At 31.2% G+C, this 16,717-nt stretch overlaps 2 protein-coding genes across 2 annotated transcripts; both read left to right on the top strand.

Annotated features, from left to right (window-relative positions):
- LOC109355146 (ribosome maturation protein SBDS-like) lies at positions 2,317–5,166 on the top strand. The gene is made up of 6 exons (XM_019598117.1): positions 2,317–2,434; positions 2,965–3,159; positions 3,254–3,383; positions 3,461–3,661; positions 3,755–3,922; positions 4,463–5,166. Exons 2-6 carry the CDS (start codon positions 3,026–3,028, stop codon positions 4,907–4,909), a joined length of 1,080 nt encoding a protein of 359 aa, XP_019453662.1. The 5' UTR covers positions 2,317–2,434; positions 2,965–3,025; the 3' UTR covers positions 4,910–5,166.
- LOC109355177 (ribosome maturation protein SBDS-like) lies at positions 8,689–11,538 on the top strand. The gene is made up of 6 exons (XM_019598166.1): positions 8,689–8,806; positions 9,337–9,531; positions 9,626–9,755; positions 9,833–10,033; positions 10,127–10,294; positions 10,835–11,538. Exons 2-6 carry the CDS (start codon positions 9,398–9,400, stop codon positions 11,279–11,281), a joined length of 1,080 nt encoding a protein of 359 aa, XP_019453711.1. The 5' UTR covers positions 8,689–8,806; positions 9,337–9,397; the 3' UTR covers positions 11,282–11,538.

The following is a 16,717-nucleotide window of genomic DNA, read 5'->3' on the forward strand; positions in this document are numbered from 1 at the left end:
GACGATATTTTGCTTGCTGCAAATGATAAAGGGTTGTTACATGATGTAAAGAAGTATCTCTCTAATAACTTTGAAATGAAGGATATGGGTGAGGCATCCTATGTGATAGGAATAGAAATATTCCGTGATAGATCACAAAGATTGTTGGGATTGTCTCAGAAAGGATATATCAATAAAGTGTTAGAGAGATTCAGAATGGAAAAGTGCTCCGCAGGGATAATTCCAATCCAGAAAGGGAACAAAATTCAGTGAAAAGCAATGTCCAAGGAATGATTTGGAACGTAAGGAAATGTAATCTATTCCCTATGCATCAGTGGTTGGGAGTTTAATGTATGCTCAAACATGCACTCGGTCGGATATCAATTTTGCTGTTGGAATGTTAGGCCGATATCAAAGTAACCACGGAATGGACCACTGGAAAGCTGCAAAGAAGGTTCTAAGATATTTGCAAGGCACTAAGGATCACATGCTCACGTATAGAAGGTCAGATCATCTTGAGGTGATCGGTTATTCGGATTCAGACTATGCAGGATGTATGGATTCACGGAAATCTACATTTGGGTATATCTTCCTAATGGCTGGAGGAGCCATTTCATGGAGAAGCGGTAGAGAGTCTACAATTGCTACGTCCACCATGGAAGCTGAGTTTGTGGCATGCTTTGAAGCCACAAATCATGTATTATGGATGCAGAACTTTACTTTAGGGCTTGATATTATAGATAGTGTAGCTAGGCCATTGAAGTTTTATTGTGATAATTCCGCAGCTGTCTTCTTCTCTAAGAATAACAGGTATTCTAGAGATACTAAACATATGGATTTAAAGTTTCTGTCAGTTAAAGAAGAAGTACGGAAACAGAAAGTGTCTATAGAGCATATTAGTATCGATTTAATGGTAGCGGATCCGTTAACTAAAGGATTGTCGCCCAAGATTTACATTGGCCATGTAGAAAGGATGGGCATTATAGATAAGTCCTTGTTAATGTGATTATATATGATATATATATATATACATGTATGGATGTTTGCTCATTATTGCATGACACATTTGAATTCAATGAAAGCTTCATTTCCGTAATTAAAGTTTAAGTTATCTATATTACAGAATGTACTTGTATGGTTTTGATGAGATAACTTGGTGAGTCTTTGAAAAGTAGATGAAGACTCAAATTAAAGTGAGTTGGGTTGAGATGATTGTGATACATGGAAGTGTTGACGTGAATATGGTTAGAGTGTGACTCGGTTGTGGTGATGAACATTTTCAAAGATAAAGCTAAGTCTTTGTGGAAGCTACTGAATAGATGACTATTGTGCAAGAATTTATTATCTTCAATGAGTTTCACAATCTCTCATATCTATAGAGAAGTAAATAGTTGTGTGGACAAATTGGCTAATTATAGTATCTCATCTAAGTCTTATTCTTGGTGGAGTTGAATCCCAAATTTCATCCATGAAGATTGCTCTAGAAATGTGTTAGGTCTTCCTAGCTATAGATTCAAAAACTTGTAATTTGCTCATCTTGGTCCTTTTGTAATGGTTATCTCTGTAAATATATAATTTTGGTGTTGTTGTACTTTGTTTAAAAAAGTATTGAATGCAAATTAAGGGTACTGTGATTATGTATAACCTTTTATTATTGATATGATTATCTAGTTTCAAAGTGATAAAACATCAATTTCAAACAATAACATGGGAATGCTACTAGGAGACATAGTTAAAAAATCATAATTTAATTTAAATGGTCGATTTCAATCAATTTTTATTGATATGGACTAATATAATTGCATATTGGATATAATTATTATATTGTATTAATATAAGTCTCAAGTTTTCAATTTTATGATTGAAACATTATCTAAATTTATTATTACCTCTACTAAATCTAAAGATAGGAGATAATAGCATTTAATCAAATCAATTCATGTTTTAATTAGTTCCAAAATATTAAATACCAAAGAAAAATTAGATTTTAAATTTAAATAAATCAAATAATTATTTTAGTTTTATTCTAAACTATTAAGGAGGTGCTTTTCACACTTGTAAAGCATGTCTCTAGCAAATTTTTGCATATCCACGTGTATCGTTTATTATTTATAATTAAATATCATTGAGTTTACAAAATACAAATAAATAATTAATGATGTACCAATTATTGTAAAATTCTTATAGTAATAATATATATATTACACTTTATATTTTTCATTACAATTCCTATAATCTAAATAAATTTATAAAAAAAGGTAATGTTTGTTCTCTGTTTATTTACAAAATATAATATAATATTTTGTTAAATTAAGAAATAATAAAATAAAACCAAGAGGTTTCTATTTTCTTAAATCACCCAAATTCTTAAACGGTATTCCCCGATTCTTACGCAGTCGTATCGCCAGTTGATCTCAGACGGCGGCACATCCATCCCCCCGGCGTTACTTCGCAGGTTCATATCGCATAGTTTCATGCTTAGATCATTTTCAATTCTCTACCAAATTTTCTCTTTATCTCACTATTTCCATTTATAATTAAAGTTATCTTTTCTTTCCCCAAAATAATCGAAAGCAATTTTGCACACTATCTTCGTTTTATAATGCAAAAATTCATAAATTCAATTGATATAGCCATTCATTTCTTTCGTTATATGCTACATATTGATATGAATGGCACCAATTTGTAGTTTTCAATGATTTGAAATTATTGTTCTTATGATTGTCACTATTGTATTCTGAGTTTGTGCTCTTTTATTGTTAGCACTATGTGTTATGAATTATGAGAAATGAGTTTGTATTTGATACATGTTACTTGGTATTTGCTTTGCTTTCAATCTTAGTATTATGATTATATGGTGTATGATGTATTTGTGAGTGTAAGATACTTGAATTATGTGGATAATTTGTGTTTGATTCTTTAATTTTATTTGGTTCTAATTTAAATGTTATCTTTCTTGGTTGAAATTCAACTTGAACATGAAAGTTTGCTGGTTTATTTTATGGTCTGAGCGAGAAAGTAGCATAAAAAAGAGAGTAGAAGAGAGATGTTGAGGCCGATGGTGCAGCCGATAGGGCAGAAGAGGCTAACAAATGTGGCAGTGGTGCGTCTCAAGAAGCATGGCATGCGATTTGAAATTGCCTGCTACCCAAACACTGTTCTTTCTTGGCGTTCCGGCGTGTAAGCTTATTAATACCTTCTAGAATGTCTGATTTTTAGGCTTGGTGTTTAGGTTTAATGTGAAAATAGGATGTGTTTGCATGTTTGATAACAGGGAGAAGGACATTGATGAAGTGTTGCAGTCACATACTGTTTATTCTAATGTTTCGAAAGGGGTTCTTGCTAAGACAAAGGATTTGAATGCAGCTTTTGGGACTGATGACCAGTCCAAGATATGCTTAGAGGTAAGATCAGAAAAACAAAACCTTTTGAGGAAATTTGTGTGATGTGATGGTTGAATAATAAAGCTTTTGTGTTGCAGATTTTAAAGAAAGGGGAGCTTCAGGTCGCTGGTAAAGAGAGGGAGTCTATCCTGTCGAGTCAGTTCAGGGATATTGCTACCATTGTGATGCAGAAGACCTACAATCCTGAGACTCAGCGCCCTTACACTATCAGTATGATTGAACGCCTCATGAGGGAAATTCATTTTGCTGTTGACCCAAATAGCACATCCAAGAAGCAGGTCTCTGGCATCATTGTTTCTTTGTGAATAATTAGATTTCAATTATTAAGTTATTATGTAATCATGGTAATTAGAAAATTGTTATATATACAGGCTCTGGAGTTGATTCAAGAGCTTCAAAAGCTTTTCCCAATAAAACGGTGTCCATTAAGAATACGAGTTGCAGCTCCTGAGGAGGAATTTGCTGCCCTTTTAGAGAAGCTGAATGAATGGAAGGCAAACATTGTTTCCAAAGAAGGATCTGCTGGTCAGCTATCTGTTGTAAGTCCTTATTATTCTTCATATAGTAGTAAACAAGTTTTGTTCATGGTTCAATTCCCAATTCAATTTAGGTACACTACTTTTTGTAGTTGTTCACAGTCACAAATTTAGCTAAAAGTATCATTATTCTTCGTCTTTTTTGAAGAGTTCTTTACCTTTTTATTCATAAAAAAGTCATCCTTTTAGATAGCTATGTTGATGATTCTTGGAGTAGGTCGGTAACTTTCTTTCCCCACTTTTTTGTGGTTTGTGATTTGAAGTAACCTATGTTAATCAGCAAAATAAAACTAGAAATATCTTGACCAAGTATCCAGTTCAATCAGTTGTTGTTGGTGTTGTCTGTTTATGTTGGATATTTGGTGTGAGGTTGCTGTTGCTTATAGGCATTTTCAACAGTGACATGAATAAGACTACTAAACTGTGCATAATTCAAATTTCAAAATGTGGGTCTAGTATGTGTAGATGCATGTATGTGTCGGGTTAATCTTGAATATGCCATCTGTTGGGGGGGAAACGGTATAATGCCTGAATGGTATGCAGGTTTTTGAATTGGAACCAAGTCTTTATAAGGATTGCCATGACTTTGTTATGAAGAACATGCATGGAAGATTTGAAGTTCTTGCACACTCTCTTTATGTTGATGGGGATACCCAAGTGGAGCAATACAATGATTATGAGGATATGCCTGCTCCTCTGCCCAAAGAAACTCGTGAATCTGTGCTCGAACTGAATGATAAACTTCAAAAGCAGACAATTTCATCTACAAGTAGGCTTACTGAGGGACACCAACAAAAGCAAAACAAGTGCAACACATGCAATGTTTCTTTCGAAGACACAAAACTGTACAGGGAACACCACAAGAGTGAGTGGCACAAGCACAATATGAAGCGGAAGACAAGGCAACTCCCACCCCTTACTGAGGAAGAGTGCATTGCAGACATGGAATTAAGTGACTCAAAATCTGATCTGAAGGATTATTCATTTTGAGTTGATCATCAGTGTTCTGGACATGTTACTGGGTTTACATTATGTTAAACCTTGTGTGTATACTTTAGGCTAATTGTGTCAGGATAATGCCAGTTATCTGATCTTCTTTATACTTTCTTTACCTGTAATGATGCTTATTGTGTGTGATCATTACAAAGCTTTATGGCTTTATCTTTCTCTATTTCATTCATGGTATTCCTCTATTTCCATGTTTCCTTTATATCCCGAATATTGCTTCAACTGGGCCACCTATATATGTACTCATTCTCACTTAACAATGAAATTCACATAATAATATATGTACTCATTCTCACTTAACAATGAAATTCACATAATAATATATGTACTCATTCTCACTTAACAATGAAATTCACATAATAATATATGTACTCATTCTCACTTAACAATGAAATTCACATAATAATATATGTACTCATTCTCACTTAACAATGAAATTCACATAATAATATATGTACTCATTCTCACTTAACAATGAAATTCACATAATAATATATGTACTCATTCTCACTTAACAATGAAATTCACATAATAATATGCTAAGGTTCTTAACTTTACTCTAACCTATTTTGTGTGCATGAAAACTTGTGCATATATCTTCTATTTGTCTGTTTTCAAAATGTATTCTAACATCTTTTATAATACTGCAATAAATTCCAAGCTACTAATGATTTTAACAGATAATTATTAAAAAAAGAATTTCGATAAACTTTAGGTGTGGAGTTCTTGCCCATACATTTTGTTAACATTGTACTACACTTCAATTAATCTAATCTCCATAATGGGGCTTTTGACAATCTCTCAAATTATAAAATCAACAAGTGTAATTCTCCTATCTATTCAGTAATGAGTTACCTCCACTTTCTCCTTAATATATAATATTGATGAGCTGATAGTGTAAAGAATTATACACCATCAGTGCATCATTTACCCTTCATTTGGTTTATTTTTTTTTTGAAAAGTCAAACATAATTGAAAATGAATGATAGATAATACAATGACAGTATAAAAAACTCTTACACTATTAATGTATACATCTTTTTCTCATATATTTTTTAGTGTATCCATTCATTCAACAAAATATTCATTACAAGGCTTTATAGCACCACTTTTAATTTCACCCCTTTCTTTCCATAATTATCATTTTACCCAACAATCTTATTGTTTATGTCATTGGACACTAAGAATGGTTACAATACAATTAATTTTTTGCCTCATAACTTCAAATTTGAACCACAAATGTTTTGTATGGAAAATCTCATAATGCCCTAAATTTATTTTCCCTCTTAAAACCCTTATTCTTCTTCATCTCACTATTATGGCGAATTCTTCATTCTCCCAAATCCCACACATCATTTCTTTCATTCTCTCCAACCTTTTATTTTCAAGAATCAAACTCATCCTCTCAAATTCATTTGCTCGATTTGGGTTCAATTTTTCTTCTCATTTCGTTGCCTCTTCTGTTGAAACTAATATCTATGTCAAAATGACTCATGCTTGCTACCAGGGTGAGCTAGATCCGTCCCTACCTGCTCAACCGGTACAGTCCAATCATAATCGGGTCTGAAAAAAACGGTCTCATCGGATCTAGGACCAGGTTCAAATTAAAAAATTAGATCTACACAATATTTAGGGTTGGGTATGGACCAAACAAAAAAACATCTTTGACCTCAGTGGCAGATCTTAGACCCTTAGGCAGGGTGAGCAAAATAACTTAAAAATGAAATAATAAATATTATTAATTATAAAAAAGGAAAACATTAATGTTAAAATTACAAATTTTAAATATATTTAATCAAGTAAATTATATATTTCTTAATTAGTTTTTATGTTATTTTACATTTTGAAATCGTTGAATAATCAATGTTATTGAACATTTCTCGCTAAATATAAGTTACAAGACAAACATTCATTCATGCATATTTCATTCGATTACATCTTGAGGTGATCGGTTATTCGGATTCAGACTATGCAGGATGTATGGATTCACGGAAATCTACATTTGGGTATATCTTCCTAATGGCTGGAGGAGCCATTTCATGGAGAAGCGGTAGAGAGTCTACAATTGCTACGTCCACCATGGAAGCTGAGTTTGTGGCATGCTTTGAAGCCACAAATCATGTATTATGGATGCAGAACTTTACTTTAGGGCTTGATATTATAGATAGTGTAGCTAGGCCATTGAAGTTTTATTGTGATAATTCCGCAGCTGTCTTCTTCTCTAAGAATAACAGGTATTCTAGAGATACTAAACATATGGATTTAAAGTTTCTGTCAGTTAAAGAAGAAGTACGGAAACAGAAAGTGTCTATAGAGCATATTAGTATCGATTTAATGGTAGCGGATCCGTTAACTAAAGGATTGTCGCCCAAGATTTACATTGGCCATGTAGAAAGGATGGGCATTATAGATAAGTCCTTGTTAATGTGATTATATATGATATATATATATATACATGTATGGATGTTTGCTCATTATTGCATGACACATTTGAATTCAATGAAAGCTTCATTTCCGTAATTAAAGTTTAAGTTATCTATATTACAGAATGTACTTGTATGGTTTTGATGAGATAACTTGGTGAGTCTTTGAAAAGTAGATGAAGACTCAAATTAAAGTGAGTTGGGTTGAGATGATTGTGATACATGGAAGTGTTGACGTGAATATGGTTAGAGTGTGACTCGGTTGTGGTGATGAACATTTTCAAAGATAAAGCTAAGTCTTTGTGGAAGCTACTGAATAGATGACTATTGTGCAAGAATTTATTATCTTCAATGAGTTTCACAATCTCTCATATCTATAGAGAAGTAAATAGTTGTGTGGACAAATTGGCTAATTATAGTATCTCATCTAAGTCTTATTCTTGGTGGAGTTGAATCCCAAATTTCATCCATGAAGATTGCTCTAGAAATGTGTTAGGTCTTCCTAGCTATAGATTCAAAAACTTGTAATTTGCTCATCTTGGTCCTTTTGTAATGGTTATCTCTGTAAATATATAATTTTGGTGTTGTTGTACTTTGTTTAAAAAAGTATTGAATGCAAATTAAGGGTACTGTGATTATGTATAACCTTTTATTATTGATATGATTATCTAGTTTCAAAGTGATAAAACATCAATTTCAAACAATAACATGGGAATGCTACTAGGAGACATAGTTAAAAAATCATAATTTAATTTAAATGGTCGATTTCAATCAATTTTTATTGATATGGACTAATATAATTGCATATTGGATATAATTATTATATTGTATTAATATAAGTCTCAAGTTTTCAATTTTATGATTGAAACATTATCTAAATTTATTATTACCTCTACTAAATCTAAAGATAGGAGATAATAGCATTTAATCAAATCAATTCATGTTTTAATTAGTTCCAAAATATTAAATACCAAAGAAAAATTAGATTTTAAATTTAAATAAATCAAATAATTATTTTAGTTTTATTCTAAACTATTAAGGAGGTGCTTTTCACACTTGTAAAGCATGTCTCTAGCAAATTTTTGCATATCCACGTGTATCGTTTATTATTTATAATTAAATATCATTGAGTTTACAAAATACAAATAAATAATTAATGATGTACCAATTATTGTAAAATTCTTATAGTAATAATATATATATTACACTTTATATTTTTCATTACAATTCCTATAATCTAAATAAATTTATAAAAAAAGGTAATGTTTGTTCTCTGTTTATTTACAAAATATAATATAATATTTTGTTAAATTAAGAAATAATAAAATAAAACCAAGAGGTTTCTATTTTCTTAAATCACCCAAATTCTTAAACGGTATTCCCCGATTCTTACGCAGTCGTATCGCCAGTTGATCTCAGACGGCGGCACATCCATCCCCCCGGCGTTACTTCGCAGGTTCATATCGCATAGTTTCATGCTTAGATCATTTTCAATTCTCTACCAAATTTTCTCTTTATCTCACTATTTCCATTTATAATTAAAGTTATCTTTTCTTTCCCCAAAATAATCGAAAGCAATTTTGCACACTATCTTCGTTTTATAATGCAAAAATTCATAAATTCAATTGATATAGCCATTCATTTCTTTCGTTATATGCTACATATTGATATGAATGGCACCAATTTGTAGTTTTCAATGATTTGAAATTATTGTTCTTATGATTGTCACTATTGTATTCTGAGTTTGTGCTCTTTTATTGTTAGCACTATGTGTTATGAATTATGAGAAATGAGTTTGTATTTGATACATGTTACTTGGTATTTGCTTTGCTTTCAATCTTAGTATTATGATTATATGGTGTATGATGTATTTGTGAGTGTAAGATACTTGAATTATGTGGATAATTTGTGTTTGATTCTTTAATTTTATTTGGTTCTAATTTAAATGTTATCTTTCTTGGTTGAAATTCAACTTGAACATGAAAGTTTGCTGGTTTATTTTATGGTCTGAGCGAGAAAGTAGCATAAAAAAGAGAGTAGAAGAGAGATGTTGAGGCCGATGGTGCAGCCGATAGGGCAGAAGAGGCTAACAAATGTGGCAGTGGTGCGTCTCAAGAAGCATGGCATGCGATTTGAAATTGCCTGCTACCCAAACACTGTTCTTTCTTGGCGTTCCGGCGTGTAAGCTTATTAATACCTTCTAGAATGTCTGATTTTTAGGCTTGGTGTTTAGGTTTAATGTGAAAATAGGATGTGTTTGCATGTTTGATAACAGGGAGAAGGACATTGATGAAGTGTTGCAGTCACATACTGTTTATTCTAATGTTTCGAAAGGGGTTCTTGCTAAGACAAAGGATTTGAATGCAGCTTTTGGGACTGATGACCAGTCCAAGATATGCTTAGAGGTAAGATCAGAAAAACAAAACCTTTTGAGGAAATTTGTGTGATGTGATGGTTGAATAATAAAGCTTTTGTGTTGCAGATTTTAAAGAAAGGGGAGCTTCAGGTCGCTGGTAAAGAGAGGGAGTCTATCCTGTCGAGTCAGTTCAGGGATATTGCTACCATTGTGATGCAGAAGACCTACAATCCTGAGACTCAGCGCCCTTACACTATCAGTATGATTGAACGCCTCATGAGGGAAATTCATTTTGCTGTTGACCCAAATAGCACATCCAAGAAGCAGGTCTCTGGCATCATTGTTTCTTTGTGAATAATTAGATTTCAATTATTAAGTTATTATGTAATCATGGTAATTAGAAAATTGTTATATATACAGGCTCTGGAGTTGATTCAAGAGCTTCAAAAGCTTTTCCCAATAAAACGGTGTCCATTAAGAATACGAGTTGCAGCTCCTGAGGAGGAATTTGCTGCCCTTTTAGAGAAGCTGAATGAATGGAAGGCAAACATTGTTTCCAAAGAAGGATCTGCTGGTCAGCTATCTGTTGTAAGTCCTTATTATTCTTCATATAGTAGTAAACAAGTTTTGTTCATGGTTCAATTCCCAATTCAATTTAGGTACACTACTTTTTGTAGTTGTTCACAGTCACAAATTTAGCTAAAAGTATCATTATTCTTCGTCTTTTTTGAAGAGTTCTTTACCTTTTTATTCATAAAAAAGTCATCCTTTTAGATAGCTATGTTGATGATTCTTGGAGTAGGTCGGTAACTTTCTTTCCCCACTTTTTTGTGGTTTGTGATTTGAAGTAACCTATGTTAATCAGCAAAATAAAACTAGAAATATCTTGACCAAGTATCCAGTTCAATCAGTTGTTGTTGGTGTTGTCTGTTTATGTTGGATATTTGGTGTGAGGTTGCTGTTGCTTATAGGCATTTTCAACAGTGACATGAATAAGACTACTAAACTGTGCATAATTCAAATTTCAAAATGTGGGTCTAGTATGTGTAGATGCATGTATGTGTCGGGTTAATCTTGAATATGCCATCTGTTGGGGGGGAAACGGTATAATGCCTGAATGGTATGCAGGTTTTTGAATTGGAACCAAGTCTTTATAAGGATTGCCATGACTTTGTTATGAAGAACATGCATGGAAGATTTGAAGTTCTTGCACACTCTCTTTATGTTGATGGGGATACCCAAGTGGAGCAATACAATGATTATGAGGATATGCCTGCTCCTCTGCCCAAAGAAACTCGTGAATCTGTGCTCGAACTGAATGATAAACTTCAAAAGCAGACAATTTCATCTACAAGTAGGCTTACTGAGGGACACCAACAAAAGCAAAACAAGTGCAACACATGCAATGTTTCTTTCGAAGACACAAAACTGTACAGGGAACACCACAAGAGTGAGTGGCACAAGCACAATATGAAGCGGAAGACAAGGCAACTCCCACCCCTTACTGAGGAAGAGTGCATTGCAGACATGGAATTAAGTGACTCAAAATCTGATCTGAAGGATTATTCATTTTGAGTTGATCATCAGTGTTCTGGACATGTTACTGGGTTTACATTATGTTAAACCTTGTGTGTATACTTTAGGCTAATTGTGTCAGGATAATGCCAGTTATCTGATCTTCTTTATACTTTCTTTACCTGTAATGATGCTTATTGTGTGTGATCATTACAAAGCTTTATGGCTTTATCTTTCTCTATTTCATTCATGGTATTCCTCTATTTCCATGTTTCCTTTATATCCCGAATATTGCTTCAACTGGGCCACCTATATATGTACTCATTCTCACTTAACAATGAAATTCACATAATAATATGCTAAGGTTCTTAACTTTACTCTAACCTATTTTGTGTGCATGAAAACTTGTGCATATATCTTCTATTTGTCTGTTTTCAAAATGTATTCTAACATCTTTTATAATACTGCAATAAATTCCAAGCTACTAATGATTTTAACAGATAATTATTAAAAAAAGAATTTCGATAAACTTTAGGTGTGGAGTTCTTGCCCATACATTTTGTTAACATTGTACTACACTTCAATTAATCTAATCTCCATAATGGGGCTTTTGACAATCTCTCAAATTATAAAATCAACAAGTGTAATTCTCCTATCTATTCAGTAATGAGTTACCTCCACTTTCTCCTTAATATATAATATTGATGAGCTGATAGTGTAAAGAATTATACACCATCAGTGCATCATTTACCCTTCATTTGGTTTATTTTTTTTTTGAAAAGTCAAACATAATTGAAAATGAATGATAGATAATACAATGACAGTATAAAAAACTCTTACACTATTAATGTATACATCTTTTTCTCATATATTTTTTAGTGTATCCATTCATTCAACAAAATATTCATTACAAGGCTTTATAGCACCACTTTTAATTTCACCCCTTTCTTTCCATAATTATCATTTTACCCAACAATCTTATTGTTTATGTCATTGGACACTAAGAATGGTTACAATACAATTAATTTTTTGCCTCATAACTTCAAATTTGAACCACAAATGTTTTGTATGGAAAATCTCATAATGCCCTAAATTTATTTTCCCTCTTAAAACCCTTATTCTTCTTCATCTCACTATTATGGCGAATTCTTCATTCTCCCAAATCCCACACATCATTTCTTTCATTCTCTCCAACCTTTTATTTTCAAGAATCAAACTCATCCTCTCAAATTCATTTGCTCGATTTGGGTTCAATTTTTCTTCTCATTTCGTTGCCTCTTCTGTTGAAACTAATATCTATGTCAAAATGACTCATGCTTGCTACCAGGGTGAGCTAGATCCGTCCCTACCTGCTCAACCGGTACAGTCCAATCATAATCGGGTCTGAAAAAAACGGTCTCATCGGATCTAGGACCAGGTTCAAATTAAAAAATTAGATCTACACAATATTTAGGGTTGGGTATGGACCAAACAAAAAAACATCTTTGACCTCAGTGGCAGATCTTAGACCCTTAGGCAGGGTGAGCAAAATAACTTAAAAATGAAATAATAAATATTATTAATTATAAAAAAGGAAAACATTAATGTTAAAATTACAAATTTTAAATATATTTAATCAAGTAAATTATATATTTCTTAATTAGTTTTTATGTTATTTTACATTTTGAAATCGTTGAATAATCAATGTTATTGAACATTTCTCGCTAAATATAAGTTACAAGACAAACATTCATTCATGCATATTTCATTCGATTACCCAACTTATTTATCACAACTTACATAGTTGACAAAACTATTTCTACAATTGTATTACTAAATTCAAAAGAATATAAATTAACGAGTAAACAATATGTCTCCCACTTTCAACTGACTTATCTGAAAGATTATTGATTCATTTTCAAAGAAGCAAATTCAATACTATTATGCATATCAATGGTGTAAGTCTTATGTTAATTGTCAAACATCACCAATTCAATTGAACAAAAATCATGTGGATAAAACTTTGTAAGTTCAATCAGTTTTGTCATATCAAAACTAAAGAAGAAATTAGCTAGACTCGGAAAAGACATACAAAAAACAACTGAATATTTGTTTCAGAGAAACGATCATGAAATTCCTTAAATTGAATATCTAAAATATTATAAAATAATTCAACTTGGTAATGATTTTTGTTTTTCAAGAAAAAAATAGAGAGAAAAAATTATATGTACGAATAGTGTAAGAGTTTTCTACATGGTTAGTCTATCATTCACCAATCACTCTTAATCATCATTGACTCTTCTAAAATGAAATTAAGTTGTGTATAAATCTTTGCACTAACAGTTTATATGTATATTATACTCAAGATAAATTTGAGGTTTGTAGAGACATAAGTGGTATAAATATTTTTCAAAAAAATATTTAGGGTGTGCATACATCACCTTCCCTACTTGACATGTGTCATATGATCACTTATTCATTATGTTTGTATGTCTATTAAAATGTGTATAGAGTAATGACACATTTTTAGTCGAAAGTAGTATTGATTTTCTAATTTTTTCATCGTATATACATGATTAATAATATATATACATATATCATTTTAAGGAGAGATCCGTTTACACCCAAGTTAAGTTACACTAGTTACATTTAATCTCAATCAATCATTTTCTTATATCCAACGGGCCAAATGGGTTAAACTTAAAAGTTATTTAAGATTTCACATTTTCTCTCTCATCACTTATTGCACTCACACATTTGATCCGTTGGATCTAAAAAAATGAATAGTTGAGATTGGATGTATCTAGTGTAACTTAAATTTGGTGTAAATAGATCCCTAATATGTTATGTCAAATAACATTATCATAATAATAAATAATATTAAGAAGATTTTATCTAAAATGAGTATGCATTATATTTAATTGGGTCTAGGTCGGATTCAGGTTAAAAGGTTGTCTCAATCGACATTTAGGGTCGAGTTAGTTTCAGGTCTAGGGTCAGGTCCGAGTTCAAAAAATGACTCGACAAACATTTAGAATCTAGTAAAGACAAACCTTAATCCATCTCAATCAATCCGGCTCATACTCATCCCTACATGCTACCACTTAGATCAACATCCATTTATATTTTAGTCAAAGATATAAAATGACAAGTCTCACATCCATGATTGTTAAGAGTATATCCAAAAGTATATAAACTTGAATGCTACGAGTCCAAAATAGCAATGGTATTTTGACACACATAAAATAAAAAGCCTAAAATACAAAATATGTTGGGTGATTTAAACAAATAAATCCTTCTGCTCCACATCTAGTCTCAAAACGAAGATCGTAGAGATACATGCATGCACGTACAAGATGTACATGCATGATAGTGGTAATGGATAAGGTGCCATACTTAGCTTATGAATGAGTTATGGTTACCCATACGAACATGTCCCCTTCTTCATGGGTACACCCAAAAACCATTGAACCAGAGCCAATAGACCCATACTTTGTTCATATCTTAGTTAGTTACATATATATTTCCATGTATTGAATTTTCCTCCAATATTTTTAGTCACGGTTTATGCGTCTCTGCCTATTCATCAAATGAAAAATAGCATGTTTTCTACATCAAAAAAACATATTTCTAGTAACGGTGTTTCTAAAATATTATCTGTATATATTATTTTAAGATTTGCAGTGTTATGTATATCTTACAGTAATTTTATATTATATTCTATAATTTTTAAAATTTGTTTATGTGTCTCATTTAGTCATGTGTATGCACCCTTTGAAAGCCCACGCTTCTCACATTCAATATATGTTTTGTAACCCCGTTTTATTTTTGGAATCTGATTTGGACAAACCAGGAAAGAGGGAATAAATTTTGGAATTTAATTATATAGAAAAAAATAAAGGAAATTTAACAAATAGAAAAGAAAAGGAAACTTATATTTAATTTAATACCTCCCTTAAGGTCCACCAATTATTTGTATCATCTTGCCCAGCAGAATCAGACAACGTGTGGTATCTTCTAATGCAAAGAACCCTGAGACAAGTAGACATAAAATTTACTCATGGGGTTTCAACGTTGTTAACAATGTTCTTGGTAGGGGAAACAATTTCATGTGATCTACATCTTTGTTTGCTATTCCAAGTGCAGAAAGAATCAAGTAGCACTTGTTAATGTAGCATTGCCAGTTAATTATGTCTTCTATATTATGCAAGCTTTCAAAGAAGGTGCTTGGTGTTGGCATGTCTCTAGGGTCTACCAATTGCATAATTTGTTTACATGTTTATGTTTACCAAATTTAATTTTGTAATATACACCTAAAGATTTTGGCCTAAAAGTTGGTATTTGGACGTGCAAATTAAATCTAGGATGGTTCTTGTGTGATGTATCTTGATACATATTTATGCTTTGCATAATAGATGCTTGTATTTATTATAATTTTATATAACGTAACGAATATTGAAATCAGTGTTATAATGTTTTTTTAATATCTACTATATAAAAAAAGAAGCAAAACATGCCTAAATACATTCAGATAATTGATAGTTATAATTTCTACATCCTAACTTTCCTTTTTATATTTTTATACTATTATATAAAGCCAAAACTTTTGAAAAAGGATATACATTAAATTTTATAGGTGTAATTTCTATATTCAACTTTCACACTCAAATGTAAAAACGGTTACAACAAAAAATTAGATATAATTAACCAAATATTTTTCCAACCATTATAAAGATGAATATTGAAAGTACTTAAATGAATATTAAAACTCAAATTTTAAAAATTATTTGTCAAATTTATATGTGTAATTTCTATATTTCACTTTTTCCCTTAATTTAAAAAAAAATCTATTACAATAAGAAATTCAATATAATTTACCAAAACTTCTTCAAATGCAATACCGATGAGCATAACATTAGCGTGTTATCTAAAATAAAAAATTAAAGTCATTCATGAAATTTATAAGTGTAATTTTCGTATTCCACTTTTGCTCTCAGATGCAAAAAATCTTACAATAAGAAATTCAAAATTAACCAAAACTTCTTCCAATCATTATGCAAATGAATATTAAAAATTGTTAAATACAATTCAAATGAGTATAACGTCATATTGTTATATAATATAAAAATATATGATATTTAGATGTTGTAATATAATGAAATGCATTTTTTGTGATTTTAAAAAATATTTACACAAAATACATATTATAGATAAATATTTTTTTGTTTGAAATTATAAATTTATTTATTTTCCAAATTGGTTATTTTTTCACCATTTTAATAATTTCAAATCAAGTTGTTGCCTTTTTTTATATTAAAAATTTAGATTTAGAAAAAACAAAGGAATAATAAAACTTCAAGCAAACTATGGTCTCATCTGATTATGTTAACCAAAATTTAAAAAAAAAAAACTTATTTGATTTGTTAACTTTTAAAAAAGGGCAAAGCTTGGATATAAAATTTATACTAGTTCAATTATTTGAATGTCCTTTAGATATATTTTATCTTTACATAATAA

This window comes from Lupinus angustifolius, chromosome LG08, assembly GCF_001865875.1.
Source record: "Lupinus angustifolius cultivar Tanjil chromosome LG08, LupAngTanjil_v1.0, whole genome shotgun sequence".
Classification (NCBI taxonomy): domain Eukaryota; kingdom Viridiplantae; phylum Streptophyta; class Magnoliopsida; order Fabales; family Fabaceae; genus Lupinus; species Lupinus angustifolius.